Genomic DNA, 24,802 nt, shown 5'->3' with positions numbered 1-24,802 from the left:
CCAGATATTTATTCTCACTTTACAGAGAATAGGATGCTCGATATGCACTCTCCTCCACTGCTCTGGATCCTACCGCCAGTTGTTCGGCAAGGCCTGTGGTGTGGGCGAGGCTTTAACCACTTAAATGCGTTCCTACAACAATGTGGGATGCTGTTTCTTTTGAGGCTACATTGAAATTACCCTCTTATTATTTTTGTCAGTGTATCATTCATCCTGATATCCTTCAATTAGCGTTGGTCTACTACTCATGTAGAGAGTAGAACCAACAGGCTAAATCTGGGAAGGTGAAACAGTGAGATGGCTACTGTATGGACCTTTTCACCTCATCACAAATAAATATATATATATATATATATATATATATATATATATATATATATATAGCTGAAAAATATAAATCTCAATGAATTTCAGCTATATGTATATTTGTGATGAAGAGGTGAAAAGGTCCATACATTAGTCATCTCACTGTTTCACCTTCCCAGATGTAGCCTGTTGGTTCTACACACATTATATATATATACACAAGCGGATACAAGCGGCCGAAATGAGCTTCCTCCGTAGGGTGGCCGGGCTCAGCCTTAGAGATAGGGTAAGGAGCTCGGACATCAGCGGGGAGCTTGGAGTCGAGTCGCTGCTCCTTTGTGTCGAAAGGAGTCAGCTGAGGTGGTTCGGGCATCTAGTCAGGATGCCTCCTGGACGCCTCCCATTAGAGGTTTTCCGGGCACGTCCAACTGGTAGGAGGCCCAGGGGAAGACCGAGGACACGCTGGAGGGATTATATCTCCCGGCTGGCCTTGGAACACCTCGGGATCCCCCAGAATGAGCTGGAAAGTGTTGCGGGTGAGAGGGAAGCCTGGGTCGGCCTGCTGAACCTGCTGCCACCGCGACCCTACCCCGGATAAGCGGCTGATAATGGATGGATAGATATAGAGATATATAGATAGATAGATAGATAGATAGATAGATAGATAGATAGATAGATAGATAGATAGATAGATAGATAGATATATAGCTGATTTATATTTTTCACAATAAATCAATCAATCGAGTCAAGTAACTTGTTTTGTTTATTCCAAATGGTTTACACTGGTGATTTTACATCAGTACATGGGTAACAACTCGGATACAATCAAACTTCACTTCATGTCAAAGTCTAAAAATAAAACAGAAACAGATATGACTACTGCAACCAATTATTTGTTTGGAATGGTCTGTTGGTCACTTTGTTAATTGCGCTGTATGGAGAACCTTCTGGCAGGGTAATGAACAATGTTTGTCAGACTATGACATCACTGTAAAAAGTGATACCATCTCAAAGAGATCCTAGAATTATGATATCTGTCTTTTGAGGAAATCTCTTTTCTTTACCATATATAAAACATATATTCTGGTAGGTTAGATGTCAGTATTACACCTTCCACCACCACTATTCAATTAATCTTCTAACATGGAAAATCCGTCCCACTCTCTTATTTCTACTTTTTTGTTTTATTAGAAACTTAAATCATATGAATTCATCGAATACTGTGCAATGCCTAATATACCTGACAAAAATTACTTCAAATAATGTAGCCAATCTAGAACTGGTTAATTTTAATAGAAAAGATGTTGGATAACATATATTAACATTTGTGTGTTTTTGAAGGCAATTCAATTTGCACGTTGCCCCACAAGGTAAAAGGTATTTCATCAAGTCCTCCACATTAAAAGTACAAAATATGCTGTTGGTCATTACCTTCTTAAATATGTATGTTCTAATCTGATGCCCCAATCAGACAGAATTTAGAAAGAGTTAGAAATGACTATAACAAAAATATTCAAAAGAGCGTTGTCTGATTCGCCCAAATTAAGCTTTGGTTATCATTATCACTATTCTTAAAATATGGCAATACATAAGTGACGTCTGCTACATACACAAATACAGTATGCCCAATGAGGAATCCTTCGTCATTGTTGGTCAATCAAGAGAAACGTTTCTAGCAGAAACAATTGTTCTTGAGATGTCTGTGCCCAAGAGTGAATGCAAATAACTTTTTATTTATCATTTCTGATGACCTTTACAGTGCGTACATGATGTAGCTTTCAGTTTGCAATAGACAAGTATTTGCTTGTGTCTCTTCAGGGGCTCCATAGATTTATATTTGAACCAATTCTGACATGACTTGACATGTTTTTACCGATAACAACTGTTGATGTTACGCTGAGAGATTAAACATTGTTGTCCCCCACCTAGCTCTGTAAAGGTCTCTATAGATTGTTGAGCTCCACAAGGGTTTGGTCCAAGACCTGGTGCATGTCCAAGTTCTCTTCTTTGGCTTTGCCCAGTTTCTCTGGAGAAGGAAACAAAGTTGTAGATGACTTTCCATATGCAAATCCAGAAACCTTCTAATTCTACAGTCTGTGAATTTTATTACCAAGAAATGGTTTGGTAAGATGGACAAGAAGCTCAACCAGCAGGTTTGAGAAGATCAAAAGAGAACAATGAAATGCTGTTGGAGAATATCGCAAACCAGCTTTGAAAGAGACAAATCATGCTCATTTTCAGGTTCATACTTGTGCTATGGTTTTCTACTAGAACATGCTTTAATATTTGAAAACATACCTGAACCCTCTGTCTGAAACACTCAGTCAAAGTGCCTGATTCTTAAAGCCCTCCTCACCAAACAGCCCAGTCTGTTCTGATTGGCTTGCGAGAAAAATATGGTGCACTATTGCAAAGGTAGTTCTGTTTAATTCCCTACTGGCTGCCAGTGGCAGTAAACAAAGTGGATATTTCTCCTTGCATTGCTCGCTGATCCTCTGTCCAGATAATGCACTTAAGGACCAGGTCCACTGTCCCAGGCCACAGTGTCAGGTAACTGACAGCCTTCTCTTGAAAGCTTATGATACTGCCGCATGGATAGCTCGCATTGGAAACTCTCTCCTCCTCGCCCAATTTGCAAAGGTGCAGCCAGAGCGGGAAGGTAGAGCGTTGACACACAATACAGCACGTCATGCCTTCGGTGATGACCAAAGAGTTGGGTGGAATGATATCCACCCCTATCATGACGCAATGTCAGGTATGGCTCGCACAGGCGCCTGTGTTGGACGACTGCAGGCAAACCCTACAAAAGTTCCCTGTTGTGCCGGGCCAGTTGTTTGGGCTAGAGGCGGAGAGGGCATTGGAGCACAGGAAACAGTCTAGCCAGGCGTCACAAGCCTGGGGTCATCTAGGTAGGGCATGGGAGCCCCAGCTCAGCGCTCCAGGAGACGTAGTGCACGGGACCCACTGCATTCAATCTAGCACCACAGCACTGGCAACACAGCGTTCAGTTGGCGTCAGCCCAGGGGTGACCGACCTACCTTTGCCGAGAATGTACCTGTTTTACACAACATGTCAGAGGCTTACAGGATGCAGTGTCCCCCCCTGCCTCCCTGGGGTCACAGGTGACACAGACATAAAGACAACTCCTTTATTGCTCCTGTTCCCCCAGTTTGACTGATATGCCTACCATTTGTCCCTGGGTCCTTGCATTTTTACAAGATGCTTGAGGGCAGCTTTAATATCACTTGAGGAGTAAATATTCTCCCTTACCTTGTCTCTATGCAGGTGTGCCCGACTGTGGAGTGGACAGACAGAATGCAGTGCCTACGACAGTCTTTTCATCTTGGGACAAGTTTGACAGTCCAGACTTGACTCCGGCTGCTGGTGCTGCTAACAGCAGCCTCTGCAACCTTACCCCTGGGCTTTTTGCATCTAAGGCCTCCGCACGTTGTACAAAGTTGTGACGAGTGTCTTGTTCATTTCCGGCGGTGGAGGGACCGTACATTCTTACTGCATGGTGTTCCTCTCTACCTATTTGTCTCAGAGTGCCCGACTTACTGCAGTTTTTCTTGGAATGGATGCTCTTGCCAACGCCTAGCCAAGTGGTCTTTTCTATGCATTCCCTCCGATCTCCCTGATGGCGAGCTCACAGAGTGAGCTTGAATCAAATTGAGACCCTGCAGAGAGCAAGGGCTCCTTCCACAAGAGTGGCGTATTGAAATTGTTGGGCGGTTTTCTTCATGGTGCACAGACCGGGTTGCAGGACATACTAAGGTATTTGCAGTATCTTTTTGAAGCTACCCGGGCTGCTTCAACCTTCAGGTTAATGTTGCAGCCATATCTGTAAACAATGGCCACATTGATGGAGGGTCAGTAAGTGTGAGTCACTGTGTGGTGCCAGGAGGCTGCACCCCCTATGGTATATCGGGTTGCATAATGGGACCTGCCACTGGTATTGCAAGCCTTGAGCACGCCACCCTTTGAGCCTATGGCAGAGAAATATGTTGATAAAGACTGCTTTTCTTCTGCCCCCTCTGATGTCACCTGTCATTCTGCCTGGGGAGTGGGGCCACTATCTCTTGGGCGGAGTCCTGGACAGCACCTTGCACCTTATCAAGGTTTTATCGAAGGAGAGCCAAATCTGACTGGCTTGTTGAATGTTTTCTGATATAGACAGCTTTCAACAAACTGACTGAGTTTGGGTTTGTTTTATGTTATAGAAATATCATATAATAGACTAATCATTTAAACCTTGAATTACAGTAAATATTAAGTAGTGTTTAAGTAGACTATAGAATAATCTTCTGCCCACCATTTAAATACAAGCAAACAATCAGTTAAGTATGCATTTCTTAATTGAACCCTTATTTTTCCATATATGATGACAAATATTTTAGGTTACACTTCTCTGAGCTGACAAAAAAAGAAAAGAAAATTGTAATTCAGTCTCATTATCAGGCAGTTAAACATGGATTTAAAATGGCCACAAATAAATACCAGATTATATACAAAGTTAATTTCCAGGAAATTAAGAAATTATCAACTGTTAAATATAATTGATATCATCATCTTAATTTTTTTTAAACACTGTTTCTTACAGTAGACTGGACTCACTCACCATACATGTAAGACATTTTTCACCAGCAAAGGGCGAGAAAACTTACATAACTTACATAACTTACACATGTCACATTAAATTACATTTTCTAAGCATTGATAACATTAATGAAAACAGTTATGAATAGTATAGTCCATTTCTGCCAGTTTATCCATGTACGGTAGTATATTTTTCACTGCGCACTGTAACGAAGTATGACAACTGTTCAAAGATCCTCACACACACACGTGCATCACAGATGCTCCGCCCTTTGATGATGGAAGAGTCCAACACAAGACGCTACAGCCCGCCTGCATGTGTGTTAAATGACCACGTGTGAAAGCATTTGAAGTTTTGATCAATCCATCACTACATTGCTGAGAAGTCCTTGTTGGTGAATTATTTGTTTGATAGCTACTATTCAGGTGGATTTACTAAACAGCTCTATACATTTGAGGTGCCATTAAACAGCAGCGAGCAGCGTTTCAGGCTCCGATCCAACAAAATCAATTCCTCAAGGAAGGTGAGGTTGTTTTTATCAAGGTGTCTGAGCAGAGACTTTGTGCAAGTAATTTACTGGGGAAGTTTCATGGTGATATCTACTAAATACATATTTCTACCCTATTCACCAAATTGTATGTCATTTTACAATAATTTTTCTTTTGTCGGATTCTGAGCCAGAAATCTCCACTTCAGTTGCACTTACACCAAACTTTCAAGTTTCATTCCTATCTATATTCTAAAGGTTTTTACAGTGGAGTTTGTTCAGATATCCAAAAACGTACTATTAGGTCAATGAAATAAAACAATTTTGAACGTGTTTATCCAATATGTACATGTACTGTATATGTATGAAAATTGTAACAAAAGATTTTTGGGGGGATATCTAAACATACATTTCAGAAAGCTAGTAATACAAAGTAATGGTCTAAATATAAATAATCAAATAGGGAAGATTCATAGTGATATATTATTTAAGTTACCCTAATCACCTTAACATGGGCACCATGTATATTAGCCTGCTGAGCTTTTAATCTCAGACAAAATTGTACTATTATTGAGCCCTTTTGGTATAAAATCCTTGCTCTGTGTGTGCGTTTCTCTCCATGCTGCATTAAGGGACAGAAGAGGATGGTTCAGACTTTTTGTAGAGCTGTTGAGGTACTTATTAGTAGATGACGGTCAGCTAAATCAGTTTAGGTGTTAACCAATATTTAATTAACTGATTGGTAGTAGACCAGGAACTCCCCTGTTCTGCCAGGTCAAATTTCAGTTTTGGTCAAACGAGTCTTGTCGCTTTAAAGATACCGTATGAAGTTTTCCTTCCCCACTCTCTGTAATTGTTTTGGCCTCGTCGCTGTCTCGTAGGGAATTTCTCTCTCCCTTTAAAAGTGTCCTTGGGTGTTTGCTGCTTTGGTCCAGCCAATGCCCGAGTTACATGAATGCGTTGCTAAAATTAAAAACACCTCACGTAAAACAAAGGAAGTGATCAGGCTCAATATATCAATAAAAATATCGATCTATATCGATCAATAAAAAAAATGCCTTGATTTGCCCCAATACAGATCTTTGAGACTGGATCAGGACATCCCTACTTATTTCTGATTACACATATAGTATGGTGTGCTACAAAGCAGTTCATTATTCATACACTGCTTATGAATATTAAGTAGAAGAAGTAAACAAAATAGAAAGACAGGAAGGAGACAGAAAAGTAGAGAGAGCTTTAATACATTTATTACAGAGGAGAATATTCAAGAAAGAGAGGACATTAACTAAGTGAACCTGCAGAAGCACAGCAGTGACTGGGTGAGCAATTACTTAACCCTGAAAAAAGACTAGTGCTGTGTAACACGGGTGGGTGGATTCGGCACATTGCATTTCTAGAATCTTCCAGCCCCTGATACCACTGTGGAATGGTACAAAACTACAACAAGCAGGCAGACAATAGTTCAGACAGGAAAGAGGAGCAAAGAGGAAGTAAGAGTGACTACAGTGTAGTCATGTCGTTGAGGGCCAGGTCCAGCTCCTCGCTGAGAGCCTTGCCCTTGAGCTTCTGAGCATACACCTCATCTGGAGGAGGATGGACGGAGAGAGGACGAACGGACACACACACACACACACACAAACACACACACACACACACACACACACACACAGCGACGAGGGACCCAACAGACAGATGCACAGAACGGAAATGGAAAAAGGGCAAAGATACAAAAAAAGAAAATAAATTAATAAAAACGTGGAACCCTCAAACAGAAGGACCAAGAGTCCCTGTTAAGATCATCACCACATCAGCTGGTTACTGCAGCTCACCGAGATTCAACTTCAAGCTCATTTAGACAAATAATGTCATCTCTGATCGCTGCAATCTGGTTTCAAACACACACAAACTGAACAAGGCCATGCAGTTATCAATTACTGCTGCACTATACACACACACACACAACACATGCCAGAGACAACAGGATCACAATCACCCCCCGAAAAAGCCTTAGGAAATGATTAGTGCATTCAGGTAAACCTCTTCCACACTTGAAACTTGTCTGGCAGCGTTACCATGCGCTGTAACCACTCCACTATTGTATCTTCTACTGTATCTGCTCAAGATGGACCTAACCGTAATCATGTTCTATACACAAAGCAGAAGATTGATGATTCATAAGCTGATCATATGTTATTGTGTAAAACCTTCATCTGTAAACTCACTTGTGATTTATGTACATATCTTATTTTTTAGTTAGTGGATAACATGGACATATTAAGTAAAGAATACATATATACTGTAATACCTGACTACAACTGCTTCCCACAACTGATAGTCAATTTTCTATTTTTATTCTAATTTTGCACAGTAACTTGGTGTCTAGTCTGGTAAAGAATGTACAAGTGAACGGTGCCGATACCTGGTGGTAGAACAAGTTCTCTGATCATTTGCTTAAGTAAAAGGTAAGCAAAACAAAATTTAGTAAAAGGACAATTTTATAAATACAAAAAATTTGACTCAAGTATGAAAGTATTAGCAACATCTTACCATCTACAGATCATCACATAATTGGACGATTGTCAATATGAGAGTTACACTTTAATGTGGCTGCTGAAAGTCAAGTGAATTTCAACTATTTAACGCATTCCTGGGTAGTTTTATATAGAAGCCTTTATTTTATAATTGATCATATTTTGTGCAGTGGCTAGCACTGTCACCTCACAGCAAGAGGGGCCAGGGTTCGATCCCCGATCCCGGGCGGTTCTTTTGTGTGGAGTTTGCACGTTCTCCCTGTGGCAGCGTGGGTTCCCTCCGGGTTCTCTGGCTTCCTCCCACAGTCCAAAGACATGCAGCTCAGGTTAATGGGAGGCTCTAAAATTGCCTGTAGGTGTGAGAGTGAATTGTTGTCTGTCTCTATATGTGGCCTGCGATAAACTGGCGACCTGTCCAGGGGTACCCTGCCTTCGCCTAATGTCAGCTGGGATTGGCTAAATAGGATAAGCAGTTTGGAGAATGGAATATTAATCTGTAGTATTGCTGGTTCACAACATCAATGTATGTTTTAAAATCAAATACTGTATCTCGCCTAAAATGTTTTCATATAACCGTGTCAGCATCTTGGGTTTTCCTTTCGTCTGTTTCCTGTTTTATTTTGAAGTGCCTTTTGTGCCCTGTGTTTGTTTGACTGTCTATCTTTTTTCTGTGTTTCACCTGTGCTGTAATAGTCCCATCAACCTGGCTCTGTTCCCTTAGTTTCTTCCACCAATCAGCTTTCAGCCCTCATGGGTGAGAAACACATCTTCTGGAGCCAAGTTGCACCTCAGCTGCACCATCACAGTCCAAGAGGAGGTGCCCTGCAGTCCCTGCAGCAGCTGCATCACATCATGCTACAGGTCCAATGCCGCCTCCTCCCTCGGCGAGATATCATTTTCCGGGGGAAGCGTCAAAGGAAACACTGCGGCACTTTTAAGGGCCACACTTTCCTCTAAAGACCAGTTTCTTCCCAGTCAGGCTCGACCACTGGACACACCAGCACCACCCGTCACACTTCCTCACATTTTCATAAGTAAAAAAATAACTTTTCAAATGTGCATCACTGACCTCAAAAGAATTATCATCCACCTCTCACCCATTGGGGCAAATTAGTGTTGATATCCCAGCCCAACCGGTGTCAAACTCCGTTTTTTGTTTTTAACTCTGACGCTAGTGTGCGTTTTCAGTTCCCAAAGATAAAGTATGAGAGCTGCTGTGCCATACTTATCTTTAAGTATCTTTAAGTAAGGCACATGAATACATGGATGTCGGGGCTAGTTTCAAGAGGCTACACATCCCAGTTCGCCAAGCCCATTTCTAGGTGAGGTGGAAAGGATAACTTCCTCTCGGGCAGAAATAGCAGCCTCGACTACAGAGCTGGCTGAGCTTCTGGATAAAGAGGAGATCTCAACGGGCCTCCATGAGAGGGGCTCTGCTCCCGCTATTTCATTACACATGCACTCTCACACCTTGTCGATGACATCCTCCACATAGGCCAGCGAATGTGGGCACTTGGACACGTTAGGGCTGCCCCCTGCCAATGTGTGCACTATCCAGAACGCTAGAGCCCCTTCTACTACAACGTGTGGCGCGGGTAGATGTTCTGCTTTTCAGCGCTGGTGTGTGGAGAGAGGCCCACGCTCTCTTGAGAGAACAGAAGGGCGGCCACTTTACAGCCAAATCCCTGATGAACACATTGAGTCTTAAACTGCTTTAGGTCGAGAATTATTTCTCTTGAGGGTATTTTCCAGGCGTAGAAGTGTATCCGACAGACTCGGCCCAGTGCAAGCTTTGTCTCAGAATGTGATACGCATGGTGAACATAAGGCAGACACAGCAGCTGTTCATGCATTACAGAGAACACTTACAAGGTGTGGCTCTGTCAAAACATATTTTGTCTCACTGGCTGTGTGACGGCATCACACAAGCTTACAGTGCAGCAGAAGTGGATCCTACACAGGTCGTGTGGGCACAACCAACCAGAGCTTTATCCTAATCCATGGCCCTCCTCAGAAGGATGACAGGGGATTCTCCTTGCCCTGTCATCCGTTTGTATCATTGAGATGTAGCCGAGTCTTCCCTGACTCATTCAGTGTTGGGCTGCATGGGGACCATTATAGTACATAATCAACTCTTCTGCAGTGGCAGTGCTATATGAAGTGAGTGTAACAAGATTTATACGTGGCACAGTTTGTGCCTCCCTGCCTTATTACGTGTGGCATTTATAGTTTGTGAACTGGTTTATGTTCTATGCTTGTTGACCGTGGTGTACATTGGGGCATAGGCTACATCAGCTTCCCCCTTAACCAAATAACAGCTTCACCCTTCACTCCAATGAGTAGAGGGTGAAGCTCATACAATATCGAACTTTTCTGAGTATAGGTGTATCCCTCTCAGTTGTGGGCCCTTCTGGCTCCACCAGAGGGCAACTGTGAGTTGTCCCTCAATTAGAAGATCTGTGGTCTACTCTACTTAAGCCCAAATTGCTGCCGAAGGTTGTGCCATTAGTGTGTGAATGGGTGAATGACATGTGGTGTAAACGTTTGACTGTCTTTACCGATCTTCACATAACTGTGCTCATTAAGGCTACAAGTCCGCAAAGGTGAAAACCCACAGAGATAATGCGTACCCAATGATTATTCCGTCATTGGGAACGCTAATAGACTGTACTTGTATATATTTGTTCTAGTCTTTCGACCACTCAAAGCTCTTTAACATTACTTGTGTCTTGCCTAAGGACACAATGATATGGATGGAGCCGGGGATCAAACCGCCGATCTTCTGATTGAAGGACGACCCTAACTCTAACCCTAACCACTGAGCATATGGTGATCACAGTGTATTTACACACTAAGTCGCACTGAATAACCATGCACATGCAATTATTTTGATTTGGCTACATCAGTCAACAATCGGTCATCAATTCAGTTGCAACAGCAGAACTGGAACTAGCAAGGATGTTTGTTAAATTAGCATTCAAAATGTTTCACTGCATGACAAAGCAGGCATGTTACACAGGTGAGTGTGTTGAATACCTTCCAAATCATCGATGGTCTTCTCCAGCTTGGCCACAGACCTCTCTGCAAACTCTGCACGGGTCTCAGCCTGACAAACCACAGCACAACATGTGTCAATGGATACTCTTTTAAATGATTTATTAACTTCATATGGCATAAGTAACAGAAACAGCAACAATGTAACAGAAAGAATCTCACCTCTTTCAGTTTGTCAGTAAGAACTTTAATTTCTTCCTCATATTTGTCCTCCTTTTGTGAGTACTAAAATCCAAATAGAAAAAAAGGTATTTAAATGCATATACAACTCAATTATTAACCACTAAAAGAAAACATACTGATGATAGATACGCTATTGCTGTATCACAATTATTCTTCAAGAGAAGCAAGGATAACTATTAGGTGTGAAACGCATAATTAAACAGTAAGTTTATGGTCAATTTATTATTAAATGTTTTGCTGTGAGGTTCTTCTTCATCTGTCTGTTTTCAATTACATTTCAAGATATTAGGACTTTTGATCTTGTCAAATGCAGAACTAAAGACTCCAAAAAGGTCCATGTCAATGTGTCCTTGGGCAAGACACTTAACCCCAAATTGTTCCCCTAGCTGTGTGTCAATGTATGTGTGAATGTTAGAGTCCTGATGGGCAGGTGGCACCTTGCATGGTAGCTCCTCCCATCAGTGTGGGAATGGGTGTGAATGGGTGAATGATGGCATGTAGTGTGAAAGACCTTCGAGTGGTCAGAAGACTAGAAAAGAGATACAGTCCATTTACCATCTAGTGTATCCTCTGCTATAGGAGATACAAAATACCCCTTTCCTTACTTATCATTTAGAGAATTTGACAAGCTTGTATCATGACTGACAAAAAGATACTTCTGGGTCATTTCACTCAGTTAGGAACCTTCCTAAGAAAAAAGGACTATTTTGACCCCAGCCACCACTTCATCTGTTAAAGGGCCTTCCTCCTCTGAACCTCTTTCTCAAGTCTATACCAGGCGGCAACCTATGGTTCTGAAAAGTGAAGCCAATGTTTAAATGTCTTAACTTGCATTTTCTCTAATATCCATCAGGGGAGACTCCTCTGACCATATTTAGTCAAGTGAGAAGTGGAGTCATTTTCTCATCTCAACGTCTATACAACCACCGCGGTCCCGTGGCTGGATAACCTTCAGCTCCTACTGTACCTTCTCAGCCTGGGCTTCCAGTGACTTCAAGTTGTTGGTGACATTTTTCAACTCTTCCTCAAGGTCACCTGATTTACTGGGCAAGGCAAGGGACAGGAAAAGCGAGAGAAGAAAAAGTAGTGATTTGAAAGGTAGGAAAGCAGACCCTGACATGGTCTGAAGGACCACTCCAACATTTGTATTAAAATGTCTCTGCCTGTCTTACTCAGAGACAGAAGATAGATCTGTCATGAAACCGCTCTGGTCACATCTGACTGAGTAAGACAGCGAAGGAGGCTTTTCAGTTTCTAAATGGAAAATGTCAGCCAAAAGATGAATCACAAATTGGAAAAAGAAGTCTGTTTAATTCTATATTTTTCCACTAAGCCCCATGTGCAGACCCAAACTAACAACGTTAGTTGCATCTCTCAATACTTTCTGACTTCCCGATTCTCAACCAATGAGCTTGGGGCTCTCAGCTCTTGATCCTCAAGACGTAAGTCTTTGAGAACAGCTTATGACTTTAACAGGATCAGCTAAAACAGTTTGCCCCTGTAGTTTATTACATTATTCAAAAGGGTGTAAGCAATAGTTTTTGTTGGGGACTATTTACAGCTATTTTTTTTAGAAGTCATGAGTTTTTGAGAGTCATGACATCACTTCCTGTCTGGCCTCTACTTGCTTCTGTTACACAACGCAATCTCTCATTCACTATTTCTTTCATCTATGTTTCAAGTGTTCCTGGACTTTACTTTACATTAGAGTACTTGCTATTACAAATCTAAAACAATAATTACTTTGCAAGCATACATAAAAACACAGCTCCCATGAAAATGTACCAGCGCATCAGCGCAGCCTCTCCTAAGAAGCAATGCCGTTTAGGTCACAGTGGTCTTAGCTCACAGGAAACAGACAGTGAATAAGCAGACTATCTTTTTCTGAAACCGTTTTCATTTACAACTGAACAATTAATAACAGACATGTGTTTTGGGGACCATGAGACCGTTGTCTATAATTGTTCTTGGCTCGATTCCAACTGGAAATCTTTGTTGTATCGCCATCTCTGTTTTTTAACTAGAAATTCATTGTGCCCCCACCCCCCCTATGATAACCAAACCTTTGCAATTCATCATTGGTTTTGGTCTTTTCATGGGATTTCTTCACAAGAAAAAAAAAAACATAGAATATCAGCAGGTCTATACTTTTAGTACTGCTTGAAGGACATGCTCAAGACTAAGTGCAAGCCAGACAGAAAACAAAGAGAGGGGTTGAGAGGCTGCAGGTCAGAGGAGCAGAATTAGACCCTGATTGAGTTCGTACAGCAAGTACCTCTTCCTCTCCGCACATCATGGACTTCATATTCTGGTCCATTAGTCTGAGCTCCTCCTCCAGCTCCCTCACTCTTCTGAAGGGGTTAGTCGGGGAGGTCGGGGGTGAGAGGGGACAGTGGGCAGGGCGGCCATAAAACAACAACAAACAGTAACAGGTCCCATACAGGCGGTGGTGGTGTGTTCAGGCATGCATGACGTACACACACACACACACACACACACACACACACACACACACACACACACACACACACACACACACACACACACACACACACACACACACACACACACACACACACACACACACACACACACACACACACACACACACACACACACACACACACACACACACACACACACACACACACACGTCTATATTCCATATGTCCTGCAGCTTGGGATTCACACACGATCAATCAATTAGTCGGTTAACGGAAAATCGTCAACCATTTGAACTTTTAGGTTATTTATAAAGCAAACTGTCAAATGTAAAATTCAATCTGTAATTTAAGCTTTTTGACTCTAAATAGTTAAGCAATTAATTGTAAAAATAATTAGTATATTAATCCAAAACAATCATTAGTTGCAGTTGTTAAGAGAATCATGCAGCACTTCCTGTCAATACAAACACTGAGGCTGGGTTGCACCAACAAGGATTAAATCATGATGTAACTTTAAATCATGTTACACCTAAATTCAAAACTATCTTAAAATTAAGAAATTGAAAAACCTCTCTGGACTTAATTTGTATTTTGTTGCACCTAAACTTTGAACTGTAATTTAAACTGTGATCCAGTATTAACTTTAAACCTAACACTTTAGGTGTGGCTGCCTTTTTGAGATTGTAAACAATTATCAAGTTAATTGAAGAAAGGGGATTAAGGGATGGACTCAATCCAAGTGAGTTTTATGACGTGAACAGGAAGTTTGGACCAACAGTTAGTTTTCCTTACTGTTGTCTGTCGTTTTATCTTCTAGTCTTTGGCCATAATATTATTATTATTATTATATATTTTTTTCTTTTTTGATGCTCTTGCCTATAAAATTTCATCGATGTCGATCCTTAAGCTTGCTATGTAGAGATGAGACTGAGACGTGGTATTCATATAGACGTGGCTTTCTTATCTGTTGTTCTGTGTTTAGTTTTTTTTAAAATAGGAAACATAGATAAATAAACCTTCTAGGTTAGACAGTACGCACAAATTAATTAATTAATTTTAATTTGGGGGCTGCACGGTGGTGTAGTGGCTAGCACTGTCGCCTCACAGCAAGAGGGCCGCGGGTTCAATTCCCGGTCGGAGCGGTCCTTCTGTGTGGAGTTTGCATGTTCTCCCCGTGGCAGCGTGGGTTCTCTCCGGGCTCTCCGGCTTCCTCCCACAGTCCAAAGACATGCTGCAGGTTAATTGATCTCTAAATGTCCCATAGGTGTGAATGTGAGAGTGAATGGTTGTATGTCCCTACATGTGCCCTCGATGGACTGGCGGCCTGTCCAGGGTGTCCCCTGCCTTCGCCCTATGTCAGCTGGGATAGGCTCCAGCGACCCTAATGAGGATAAGCGGTATTGAAAATGGATGGATGGATTTTAATTTGGGTGAACAAGAATCTCCATCCATACTGATTAAGCTATTTAATTGTGCTTTAAACTATTGTGCAACAGAGCTCTGCTTCATTCAGGATTAACTAATTGTTAACCTAGTTTTGCAAAACTCTGATTAGAACTAATCATAGATTAAATGAATCCACGTTGGTACAACCCATCTTTAGAGGATTATAGTGTCGTAAATTAAGAAATTAGTCAATGACAAGGGAATGTGTGAGATCACATGTTGTCGTAGTGGTGATCACAGGATCTCTACGATGGCAACATGAATAATGGACGGTGGCTCTTGTGTCGGTGTGCGTTTTCATGGTGCGGGTGTTGACTTACGCCTCGGCCACCTCGGCACGCTCCTCTGAACGCTCCAGATCACCCTCCAGGATCACCAGTTTACGTGCAACCTGCAGACAATCATCAATCAGCACACGCACTGTTTACACAGAGGATCTGTCTTTACACTGACTGGTAGTATGCATCCTCACTGGCTCTGTTACGGTGTTCCAATTACATACTGTACTAATATATATGTACTAAATTCAGAGATGGGTTTGTCACTGGGCTGTAATAAATTAAATGAAACTTTGAGTTTATTTCTTTGAAATGAACTCTTGTTGTCCCTGCTGCACAGTTACATCATTATGTTATGTCGACCATAGCTAAATCTTCACATGGGCTCAGATATATCGTCCGTTTCTGTCTGTTGGTCTGCAATGACACACCTTTACCTCTGACTCCTTTTTAAATCTTTTTATTGCCCCTAATTTTCTTTACTGAAGTCACTTTTCCAAAGTGATCATGCTACACATGCAGAACTTGTTTAGAATGAGTGTGTACTAATATTTCATAGCGCTGCACTGGGACACAGCTCACTGCAAGTTTATGACGTCCAGCAAAGACGTTGAAAAAAAACAGTAATTCCCCCCCACCTCTTCATATTTGCGGTCGGCTTCCTCAGCGATGTGTTTGGCTTCCTTCAGCTGCATCTCCTGGATCTCCATTTTCTCTTCGTCTTTTGATGCTCTGTTCTCGATGACCTTCATTCCTCTGGGGGTCAAGAGGAACAGTGGGTCAGAGACAACTGTTCATGTGTGACTCACTATAACAATGTAACATTTTCCTCTATGAGCTTGATCTGAATAGTATTCAATAAGTGTTAAAGAATCTCTTCCACACATAATGACAACTGTGAAACAATGTTGTCTTCTTTTACTGCGGAGAAGCTTCATCAACCCGACAGAATAACCCAGAAGAAGTTGACTTTGACTGCTTTTTAAAATATAATGTTATAAAAGCGGGATACTAAATCGTTTGATTTACCTAACAACCTTTAGCTTTTCTACCTCGGACTATTGGGACAATGTTCCCATATACTGTGTGCAGTAGGGCTTGTGGAGAACACAACCCATCAGCTACAGCGCAGGTAGTAGAGAGCATGGCAACTTTAGCCCCTTTCACACACAAAGTACAGTCAATATTGTTATCCTGGCAGTTTAACCCAGCCTGCAACCGAGTGAAACACATGCTTCTATCATTCAATCTCTTCACCTCTCGCTCTCATCTGCAGCTTTCTCAGCCTCTTCCAGCTTCTGCAGAGCAGTAGCCAGTCTCTCCTGAGCTCGGTCCAACTCCTCCTCCACCAGCTGGATACGCCTGTTTAGAGATGCCACTTCTGCCTCAGCCTGTAGACGCACACAGACAACATTGTGTAGATAAGAGCCTGAAGAAGTCACATTATAGCCATAAAGACAACGATTGATATATATATATCTCTTTCTGTACACATGACATCTATTGCTTCTGTCCATCCGGGGAGAGGGATCCTCCTCTGTTGCTCTCCTGAAGGTTTCTTCCCTTTTTTCCCTGTCAAAGGTTATTTTTGGGGAGTTTTTCCTGATTCGATGTGAGGTCCTGGGACAGGGATGTCGTATGTGTACAGATTGTAAAGCCCTCTGAGGCAAATTTGTAATTTGTGATATTGGGCTTTACAAAATAAACTGAATTGAATATATATATATATATATTTTAGCGGACAGACTTACCATTTAAAAAACATAATCAGTACAACCATTTTGGTTTTGTTTGATCTGTATTTAACTTGCCATCAAAAAGAGAACGATGATTAAAGCATCCAAATGATAAATATGGCTCCATTCATTAGGGAGACCTTCATACTTGATTTAGATTTGGACATCCAAGTGTATGTGACACCAGTCCAGGTAAAACCAGCTAGAATACCTGGGACACTTCTTCCAGTGAAAAGGGAATTATGTAAATTCAGAAAATATAAGAAAAAGTAGACAAAACAAACAACAGGCAGCCAGCTCTTTGACCAGTTGCTTAAGAGTTAGAAGGGAGATAAACTGCGAGTCTAGAAGCACCACAGATGAGACCATAAGGAGGGCTTATGTTAGATGGCCAAGCTAGAACACAGTCCTCTGACTAAAATTGCAGAATAATGAATACAATGTTACATTTCATAAATCTGTAAGTATTTGTGCTGTTCTACATATTACATATTAGTATTATGGAGGAAGACAGCACAGAAAAAATGCACTGATCAACTTTGAGATGATGGTCTATTCTGCTTCCTGTTAAGGAAGCAGAATTGGATGTTTTCTTTCCACTAGTCTGGAAGAAGACATGTTAATGTCTTCTTCCAGACTAGTGGAAAGAAAACATCCAACATACGGATGTGGGTGTTTATTTTACTATTTTGCCTATTTGTGTCCGTAGATTTCTAATAATGTCTTTAAAAGTTACCATTAGATAATTCATCATTTGTTTTATTAAACATTTAGTAGCACTTGCATGTACAAAGCTTTCATTGCTAGCTATATTTCGGAAGGCTTTTGAAGAGGTGTTGGTACGCATATCATTGAAAGCCGGATACACCCAACATTTCATTATTAAAAATAGAAGAATTAAAAACAAAATTGATGGTTTATGTAAAACCTTTGACTCAAATGAATTATGACTTCATATTTCTGAATTCGGACTCTGATCTCAGATCGCGAATACATGTTCACATATGTCCTTAATCCTCTTCCGTAGGCTACATCTTTGATTCGTTCACGCTGTAGGTGGCAACTTGAGGAACTGCAAGTCGTCCGCCGTGCACCCCGTCGTCCCCGGTTCCCGGTTCCCGGTGTGTTACCCTCTCTCTGCCGTGCCGCTCCATGGCCGCCTCCTCCTGCAGCAGCTCGGCTCGGTCCTCCGCTTCGAACGCCACCTGCTGCAGCGTCTGGATCTTCCTCCTGACCGCGTCCATGGACGGTAGAGTCGCCATCCCGTGAACTCTCCGCTCCTTCAGGTGTCACGGTGTTTCCGTGGCAACGGCGTCAGAGGTTGGCGTCAACGCGACAATTCTTCCGGATACGATTTCAAAATAAAGCAGCTGTCAATAAGCCTCTTATTTTGAAATCAATCATCAATCGTATTCTAGATCATTTGTGCGCATGAATCCATTTTAGGAGTTAATCATTTGTACCTTTCTAATTGGGACTTAGTTTGCACTGAAGAGTAGTTTGCCTAAATATAGATAAATAATACATATACAAGTCCAGTGTTCTGTAAGTTGTAAACAATACTAATAGTGTGCAAAGTAATAAATACTTAAGGATATACATGTATACAGTATTCCACATGTGAAGATGACTATTGTACATAAAGCATGTAGGGATCATATTGACAGTGTCTGATTATATGTAGGCTTACATGTAAAACACTGTGCATTTTAAACTGTAAACGGATATAGTCTATAATGGGAGCAAATGGATTTTGAACTTTTCAACTGATGTTTGTGTTCATCAGAGTGACGGCCTGCAGGAAGAAACTCTTCTTGTGTCTGGTTGTTCCAGCGCCTTCCAGAGCGGAGAAGCTTAAACAGGCTGTGTTCATGGAGTGAAGGGTCTGCAGTGATGTTCCTTGGCTCTGGAGGAGTGTACGTCCTGGATGGAGGACAGACTGGCACCAGTGATGTTATCCGCTATAGTCTGTTACTGTCCTGTGGCTGATCCAAACCAGGACCGAACACCGTCATTCTGAGTATAAGCCGAGAGGCATATACCACTAACATTACACTGACCAAGTCTTGGTAGAAAGCTGACTGAACACTTACACTTAGTATGAATAGTAGTTAGAGATGGTGCAGTGGAGCTGGGCTGATAGTGAAGTTGAGGATTTTGAATAAACTCTTTTTGCACTGAGAAAATTGCATCCCCTGAGTTATTATACTAACTCAGACATAGCACGTTTTAATCAGAAGGTTAAATGTGGCTTCCAAGGATATGAAGTAGAGAGGCTTGTTGGGAGTCAGCCACAGACCGAGAGGAAGATCTGCCTTATATGGAATATAAGGTCCACGAAATGTCACCAGAAACGTTGGTTTGCTGTCCTGCATTGAGGCAGCAACCTCTGTTTCTGATAAGTGAAGTGAAGTGTCTTAAACCTGTATTCTCTCTACTGGCCACCAGAAGGCGACTCCTCTAGTTGTATAGAAGTCTAATAGAAATTGACACACGTTCAGTACAGACTTCAATGTTGTGTAAAGAAGGAGAATACCAGTTCTATAATACTTTTGTATAATTAAGATTAATATTGGTCTATAATATATATGTCATGATACAGTGCTGCAGCATTATTTAACTAAAACACTTTTATGTTCGCAGTGTGAACTCAAAGGGGTCCAATCGGCACAGGAGTGTGCAAGCAAGGACTCAAGAAACCAAATCCTCCAGGCCAAGCTCCCCAGATTAGTCAGAATAGATGGCGTTGGCCTCAAGGTGCTGAAAAGCTTTATGATATGTTGGTGGAATCGGATACTCCACATGACAGATTTAAAACCGCCTCTGGCTGCTGCTGTCAGCAGTGAGACGGCTACTCAGAAACTAACGATGACGCTTTCAAGATTTAGCTCGACCTGCTTTAAATTGTGCCCCTGAAGGTCAGCATCCAAACGGTTATTGGACGAGAGTGTAAAGTTTGACTGACGTCAACAAACTGCTCTGTGCATATTTAAAATGCAGAAAGAGTTAAGACTTGGTAATATCACTGATGGTCTACATTTACAACTGTGCAGTAATTCATGTGAAACAGCCTGGTGCTACTTTTCTTTTACAATACCCAAAAGAAACAGTTTGAGTAGTGATATATGAACCATGGTCAGCATTTCCTGAGGAAAGGGTTCTGTTGTGAGCAGACAATAGGGGAATGTGGTCTTGATATGATTGCCACCCTGCAGTAATGTGACCAATGGCATCGGCTCCCTTCACTTACATCTGTTGCTTTTTTCTCTGCTTGCTCCAGCTTCTCCTGGGCATCCTTCAGCGACTCGGAGTATTTGTCCAGCTCATCCTCTACTCCTTTCAGCTTCTTCTGCAGACCCAGCAACTCCTCCTCCAGCTACAGGCCGAGTAGAAACACATTCAGTACACAGACACAGAAATACAGCATGTCAGATAATGCAGCCTTCATGGATATTAAATACATGTATGAGAATAACTCTTTTCTAATGCAATATTCTCCATCCAACACGCAAGATATCTCCAAACCCTGTCTTCTACAAAGTACATTCATTTTGTAAATGATGGTCCATTTAGATTCAAATAGATCATAAAGTATGTATAAAGGGTATGCTTTTGAGCGGGGCAACCTTGTGATTGCTCTGCCAGAGCCGTATACGGCATCCCTAAGTCACTCTTCCTTAGTCCAAATAGGATCACTTCCTGTTCATTGATTTCTAAAAGCCAAGATAGAGACAGCCATAATCCAAGATTGTGACAGCAAAAATGCCAAACTCAATGCTTCAAAACGTCAGTCTATATTGTTTATGACTCCTGTAAATGTAGTGAAGACTACAAACGTTATGCTGCCAGTTATTATATAAACCTCAAAAGGCAAAGCCAATCTCTGTGATGGTTTTCTTTTTATAAAATACTCGCTTTCTTTGGTATTTTTGTCACTTACATATTTGCAATGATTATTGCTGGGTAATGTTCAAGTCTCAAGCCTATTTGATCATGTGACTATACAGTTGATAATTTAAGTGCAATTTTGTTTTGTTTTATTTGATGTATAATGTATATCAAATGTTTTGACTATGTTGTAATTCTATGAGGAGTAAAAGTTTAAGTTTTTTTTGGTAGTTTTTTCCTGATTCGATGTGAGGTCCCGGGACAGAGGATGTTGTGTGTGTACAGATTGTAAAGCCCTCTGAGGCTAATTTGTGATTTTGTGTTATTTGTGATTTTTGTGTATACAAATAAATTAAATTGAATTTCAAACATGACAGTTTGAAGTAAGTAACTAGTGTCCGTCATAAATCAGCGTTTTAACAATAGAGAGTGCTACATTTTTGGGAAAAGTCATACTGGGGAACTTGAAAATCTTATTGAAATCAAGTTAAATACAATCAACATACAGACACGGGTCAATTTTAGCTGTTGGCGGTTCTAGTGTTACAAAGTCAAAACATCTGTTCTCGAGCTTCAGGTCAAAATGTATTCAATAATCAGCCATCTTTCATCATCTTGTGGACGAGAGCCAAGATGTAATGGAAAATATTACCTGTTCACCTGTCATTACTTATTCTTCATATGCGGCATGAGCCTCCCCCACCTCATACCAAATCATACTCAAGACATTGCAATGTCTGAGAGACATATTGCCATGAAGTATAAACATCTGGGACACTCCAACGGTGATTGAATAGGAGCATATTCATGATCCCATTACAGAAAATATCAATTTAACGAGCAGACTGCTGAACATATTCTGTTTTACAACTTAATGAGTCCCTTCCATTTTGGGATTTCAGGCTTTTGTTATCCAATGAGTCATTTGCAAAGATTGTTTCAGCAAGTATCCATTTGCAACAACAGCTTGCAGGACTATAAAAAGCCAATTGTAAATGACAGTGATGTGGCCCGACCACAATGTCCTTTCTTAACACTTCTGACAGTCTGTCCCAGCCCGTCGCCTTGTAGGGCCTCTCGGTCACAAATAGCACAGTCCTGATCCTTCCGTCGACATTGTGGCAACTCCCGAACCGACAGCCTTGACCGTCTTTCTGAGAGGACCAACGATTCAAAGAAGGTGGGGGAACTTTAGAGGGAACACAGAAATAGACATGCCAGTGTTCTCCTGTGTAGAGAAGTGATTGTGCAGGCATTGTAATGGAGCTGAGACCCCCCGGGAACCAATGCTATGTGGACACTTGCATATGTTGAATAGCTGCTATCTATTCATTCACTGCTGTGTGATCTTTTACATTACACAGGAGAGACATGTATGAAATAGCGAGAGAGAGACAGAAGGGGGGAGGCCAACGGGGGACAGAAGCCTCTAGTTATTGATTATAACGACTGGTGCAGTTTGGTATTTCCCTGAGAGGAACACTCACAAAGGATGAGGGGCAGCACAAAGACACAAAGAGTCTTCAACCCCTGGTGGGCCTCAGGGCGCTACCCAGTGGGCCACGGAGGTACTGCCAAATGGTTATATTATTATATTCTATTTTATATATCTTTATAGTTATTTTAATTATATTTATTCACATAAATTAAAAGAAAAAAAACAGGTATTCATACAAAGCCTCACTTCGATGACTACTTAGTTTTGGAACCCATCACGCCAATCACATAAAGGGCTTTCTTTTGTGCTTGCTGGCATTGCAGGATACAGAGACACTAAATGGCTCTGGTGAAATTGAAATGAATCAGGATTATTTGAAATGAAAAAGTAAGGTGGGAGACAACCCTGTGCCAGTAAACAGTTCAACGTGTGTGGTGAGGAAATATGACCCAGAATACATTACTTTTGGATTCATAATGGCAGGCAGTGGCCAATGAGGGATATATATGAATATATATCCCTCATTTTGACAGTATGACAAGTAACGTGGTCCTCTGAACATTCCATCAAAAGGTTGAACTATGATTTTATCAACAACAAACTATAATATTAGGAGCAGAATTAGGCTGACTGATTTTTTATTTTTTTTTAGGGGCACATTTTTCTAACATCTTCCTTACGGCCCACACAAGGATGTTTAGACCCCATGATTTCTCTCTCTAGCTGCCCTTGGAAAAACTTGATATTACATGAAGATACCATAACTTCAGTGCAACACTTTTGATATTGAGCATTTTTGTCCATTTATCCATTGATTATTACAAGTTGTCTATATTCAGCCTACCAAACACCTTAGGAGGAGCATCTTGTTTTAAGGTTTCAATTGATTATGACATTTTAATAACTGTGTTGGGAATCGTGAGGGTTACGGTACAGCTCTCTCTTCTTAATTCTGGGAGAGACATTTCTTTGTTAATGCGCCTATGCCAGTTGTGTGGATATGTGAGAAAGGGTTCAAATATGAAGGCTTCCATCTTATTTTCAATATACATGCTTCGACTGGGTCACAACATATTTTGTGACAGAAAGCCAACAGTGGATTAAACTCTACTGTTTAGACTGTATTTCTGTTTTTTCTGCTCTCTTAGTTCCTAATTAGACCAATGGTGGATGCTTGATACCAATGATGATATATTGTCCAGTAAATGTGTACATGACACATAACAAGCTTTTTTCACGAGGATCTCTTCAATTGTATGGGCACCTGGGCGGCCCCCAGTTAAAGCTGTTTGAGTCTGACTAATGATCTTTTTCTGCATGTTATTTACCATCTCGCCACTCTTTTCCCGTCATACTGTCCACTTACTAATAAAGGGAAACAAATATTTGTTAAATACAATTTAGCCAGCCTTTTGCAGGACAAACTAATATGTGAAAGAAACACTGTTTCAAATAACCTCAATACCATCCACTGAGTGATTACATGTGCATTTTTTTTGTTTCAAGATTTTCTTCATCACCTTAAAAGCCACCACCCTGGGACAACCATAAGCTAATGGAAAATACTAAAGAAAAGGAAAAACAAGTACAATACAGTATATATCTAAAGGTTACCATTAGATAACTTTAGCCAGTATGAAGTATCTCGATGCTTATGAATTCAATGATGTCTTCCTAAAGTGACATGCTTCAAGCCCCCAGTGTTTGTCAGCCCTCCCGATGGTCCATCATGCCTTGGTGTTAACACACCTTCCCTAAAGGCCTAGGCGACCTTCACATACAACATTATCCTCCTCTTGCTTTCATGTTTGAGTTGCACTTTATTTCATTGTGTGACCCTTTCACAAATTCATCTTACACATTAATTTCACAAGATTTGGATCCAAAATAAATTCTCAAAAGCCCTGCGCACGCTCCTTCAATACAATAACTACACTGAGCAGCTCGATGGTTCTCTACCTGTTTGCACTTGTCCTCCGCTCCTTTCTTGTCCCCCTCGGCCTGCTCTGCCCGGTCGATCGCGTTCTCCTTATCCAGCTTCAGCATCTGCATTTTCTTCTTGATGGCCTCCATGTTTCTTCAGGTGTTGGGCTCTCAGCAGAAGGAGAAGTGCACTCGGTTAGTCCGGACAGAGACGGAGGCAGAGGTCTGTGACAGGCACGGAGGTGGACAGGAGCGCGCGTGCGGCTTGTCTGTGCGGCTCGGGGAGAGCTTGAAGATGGAAGACCAGCTGCACGAGCCCCTACACTTTTTTTCAGTGAGGATTCGCACGGGGAAGTTGCCCATATTTAGGCAGCGAGAGTTGTCCAGTCTGTGCGCGTGACTTGTGTCTTCAGCACGTGTGAATAAATCACATCCAGGTGCGTCAGCTCCACCTGGATCACTAGTGGCCCTGCGCCCCAAATCACATCA

The 24,802-nt window shown here is 41.5% G+C and overlaps 1 protein-coding gene across 8 annotated transcripts; it reads right to left on the bottom strand.

The window, feature by feature from the left end:
* Positions 1 to 1,052: 1,052 nt before the first annotated feature.
* On the bottom strand, positions 1,053 to 24,561 carry tpm2 (tropomyosin 2 (beta)). 8 transcript variants are annotated; one of them, XM_034547426.1, is made up of 9 exons: positions 24,350 to 24,561; positions 20,315 to 20,440; positions 16,586 to 16,719; positions 15,967 to 16,084; positions 15,371 to 15,441; positions 13,436 to 13,511; positions 11,140 to 11,202; positions 10,960 to 11,029; positions 1,053 to 2,332 (listed from the first exon to the last, which is right to left on the bottom strand). In XM_034547426.1, exons 1-9 carry the CDS (start codon positions 24,461 to 24,463, stop codon positions 2,250 to 2,252), a joined length of 855 nt encoding a protein of 284 aa, XP_034403317.1. In that variant the 5' UTR covers positions 24,464 to 24,561; the 3' UTR covers positions 1,053 to 2,249. The 8 variants fall into 8 exon arrangements, with proteins under 8 accessions (XP_034403317.1, XP_034403325.1, XP_034403321.1 ...); XM_034547434.1 differs by lacking the exon at positions 13,436 to 13,511 and adding an exon at positions 12,128 to 12,203; XM_034547427.1 differs by lacking the exon at positions 1,053 to 2,332 and adding an exon at positions 6,894 to 6,976.
* Between the last annotated feature and the right edge of the window lie 241 nt (positions 24,562 to 24,802).

This window comes from Cyclopterus lumpus, chromosome 12, assembly GCF_009769545.1.
Source record: "Cyclopterus lumpus isolate fCycLum1 chromosome 12, fCycLum1.pri, whole genome shotgun sequence".
In the NCBI taxonomy this organism is placed as follows: Eukaryota; Metazoa; Chordata; class Actinopteri; order Perciformes; family Cyclopteridae; genus Cyclopterus; species Cyclopterus lumpus.
The sequence above is the reverse complement of the archived record's forward strand: the minus strand, read 5'-3'. Positions and strand labels throughout refer to the sequence as shown.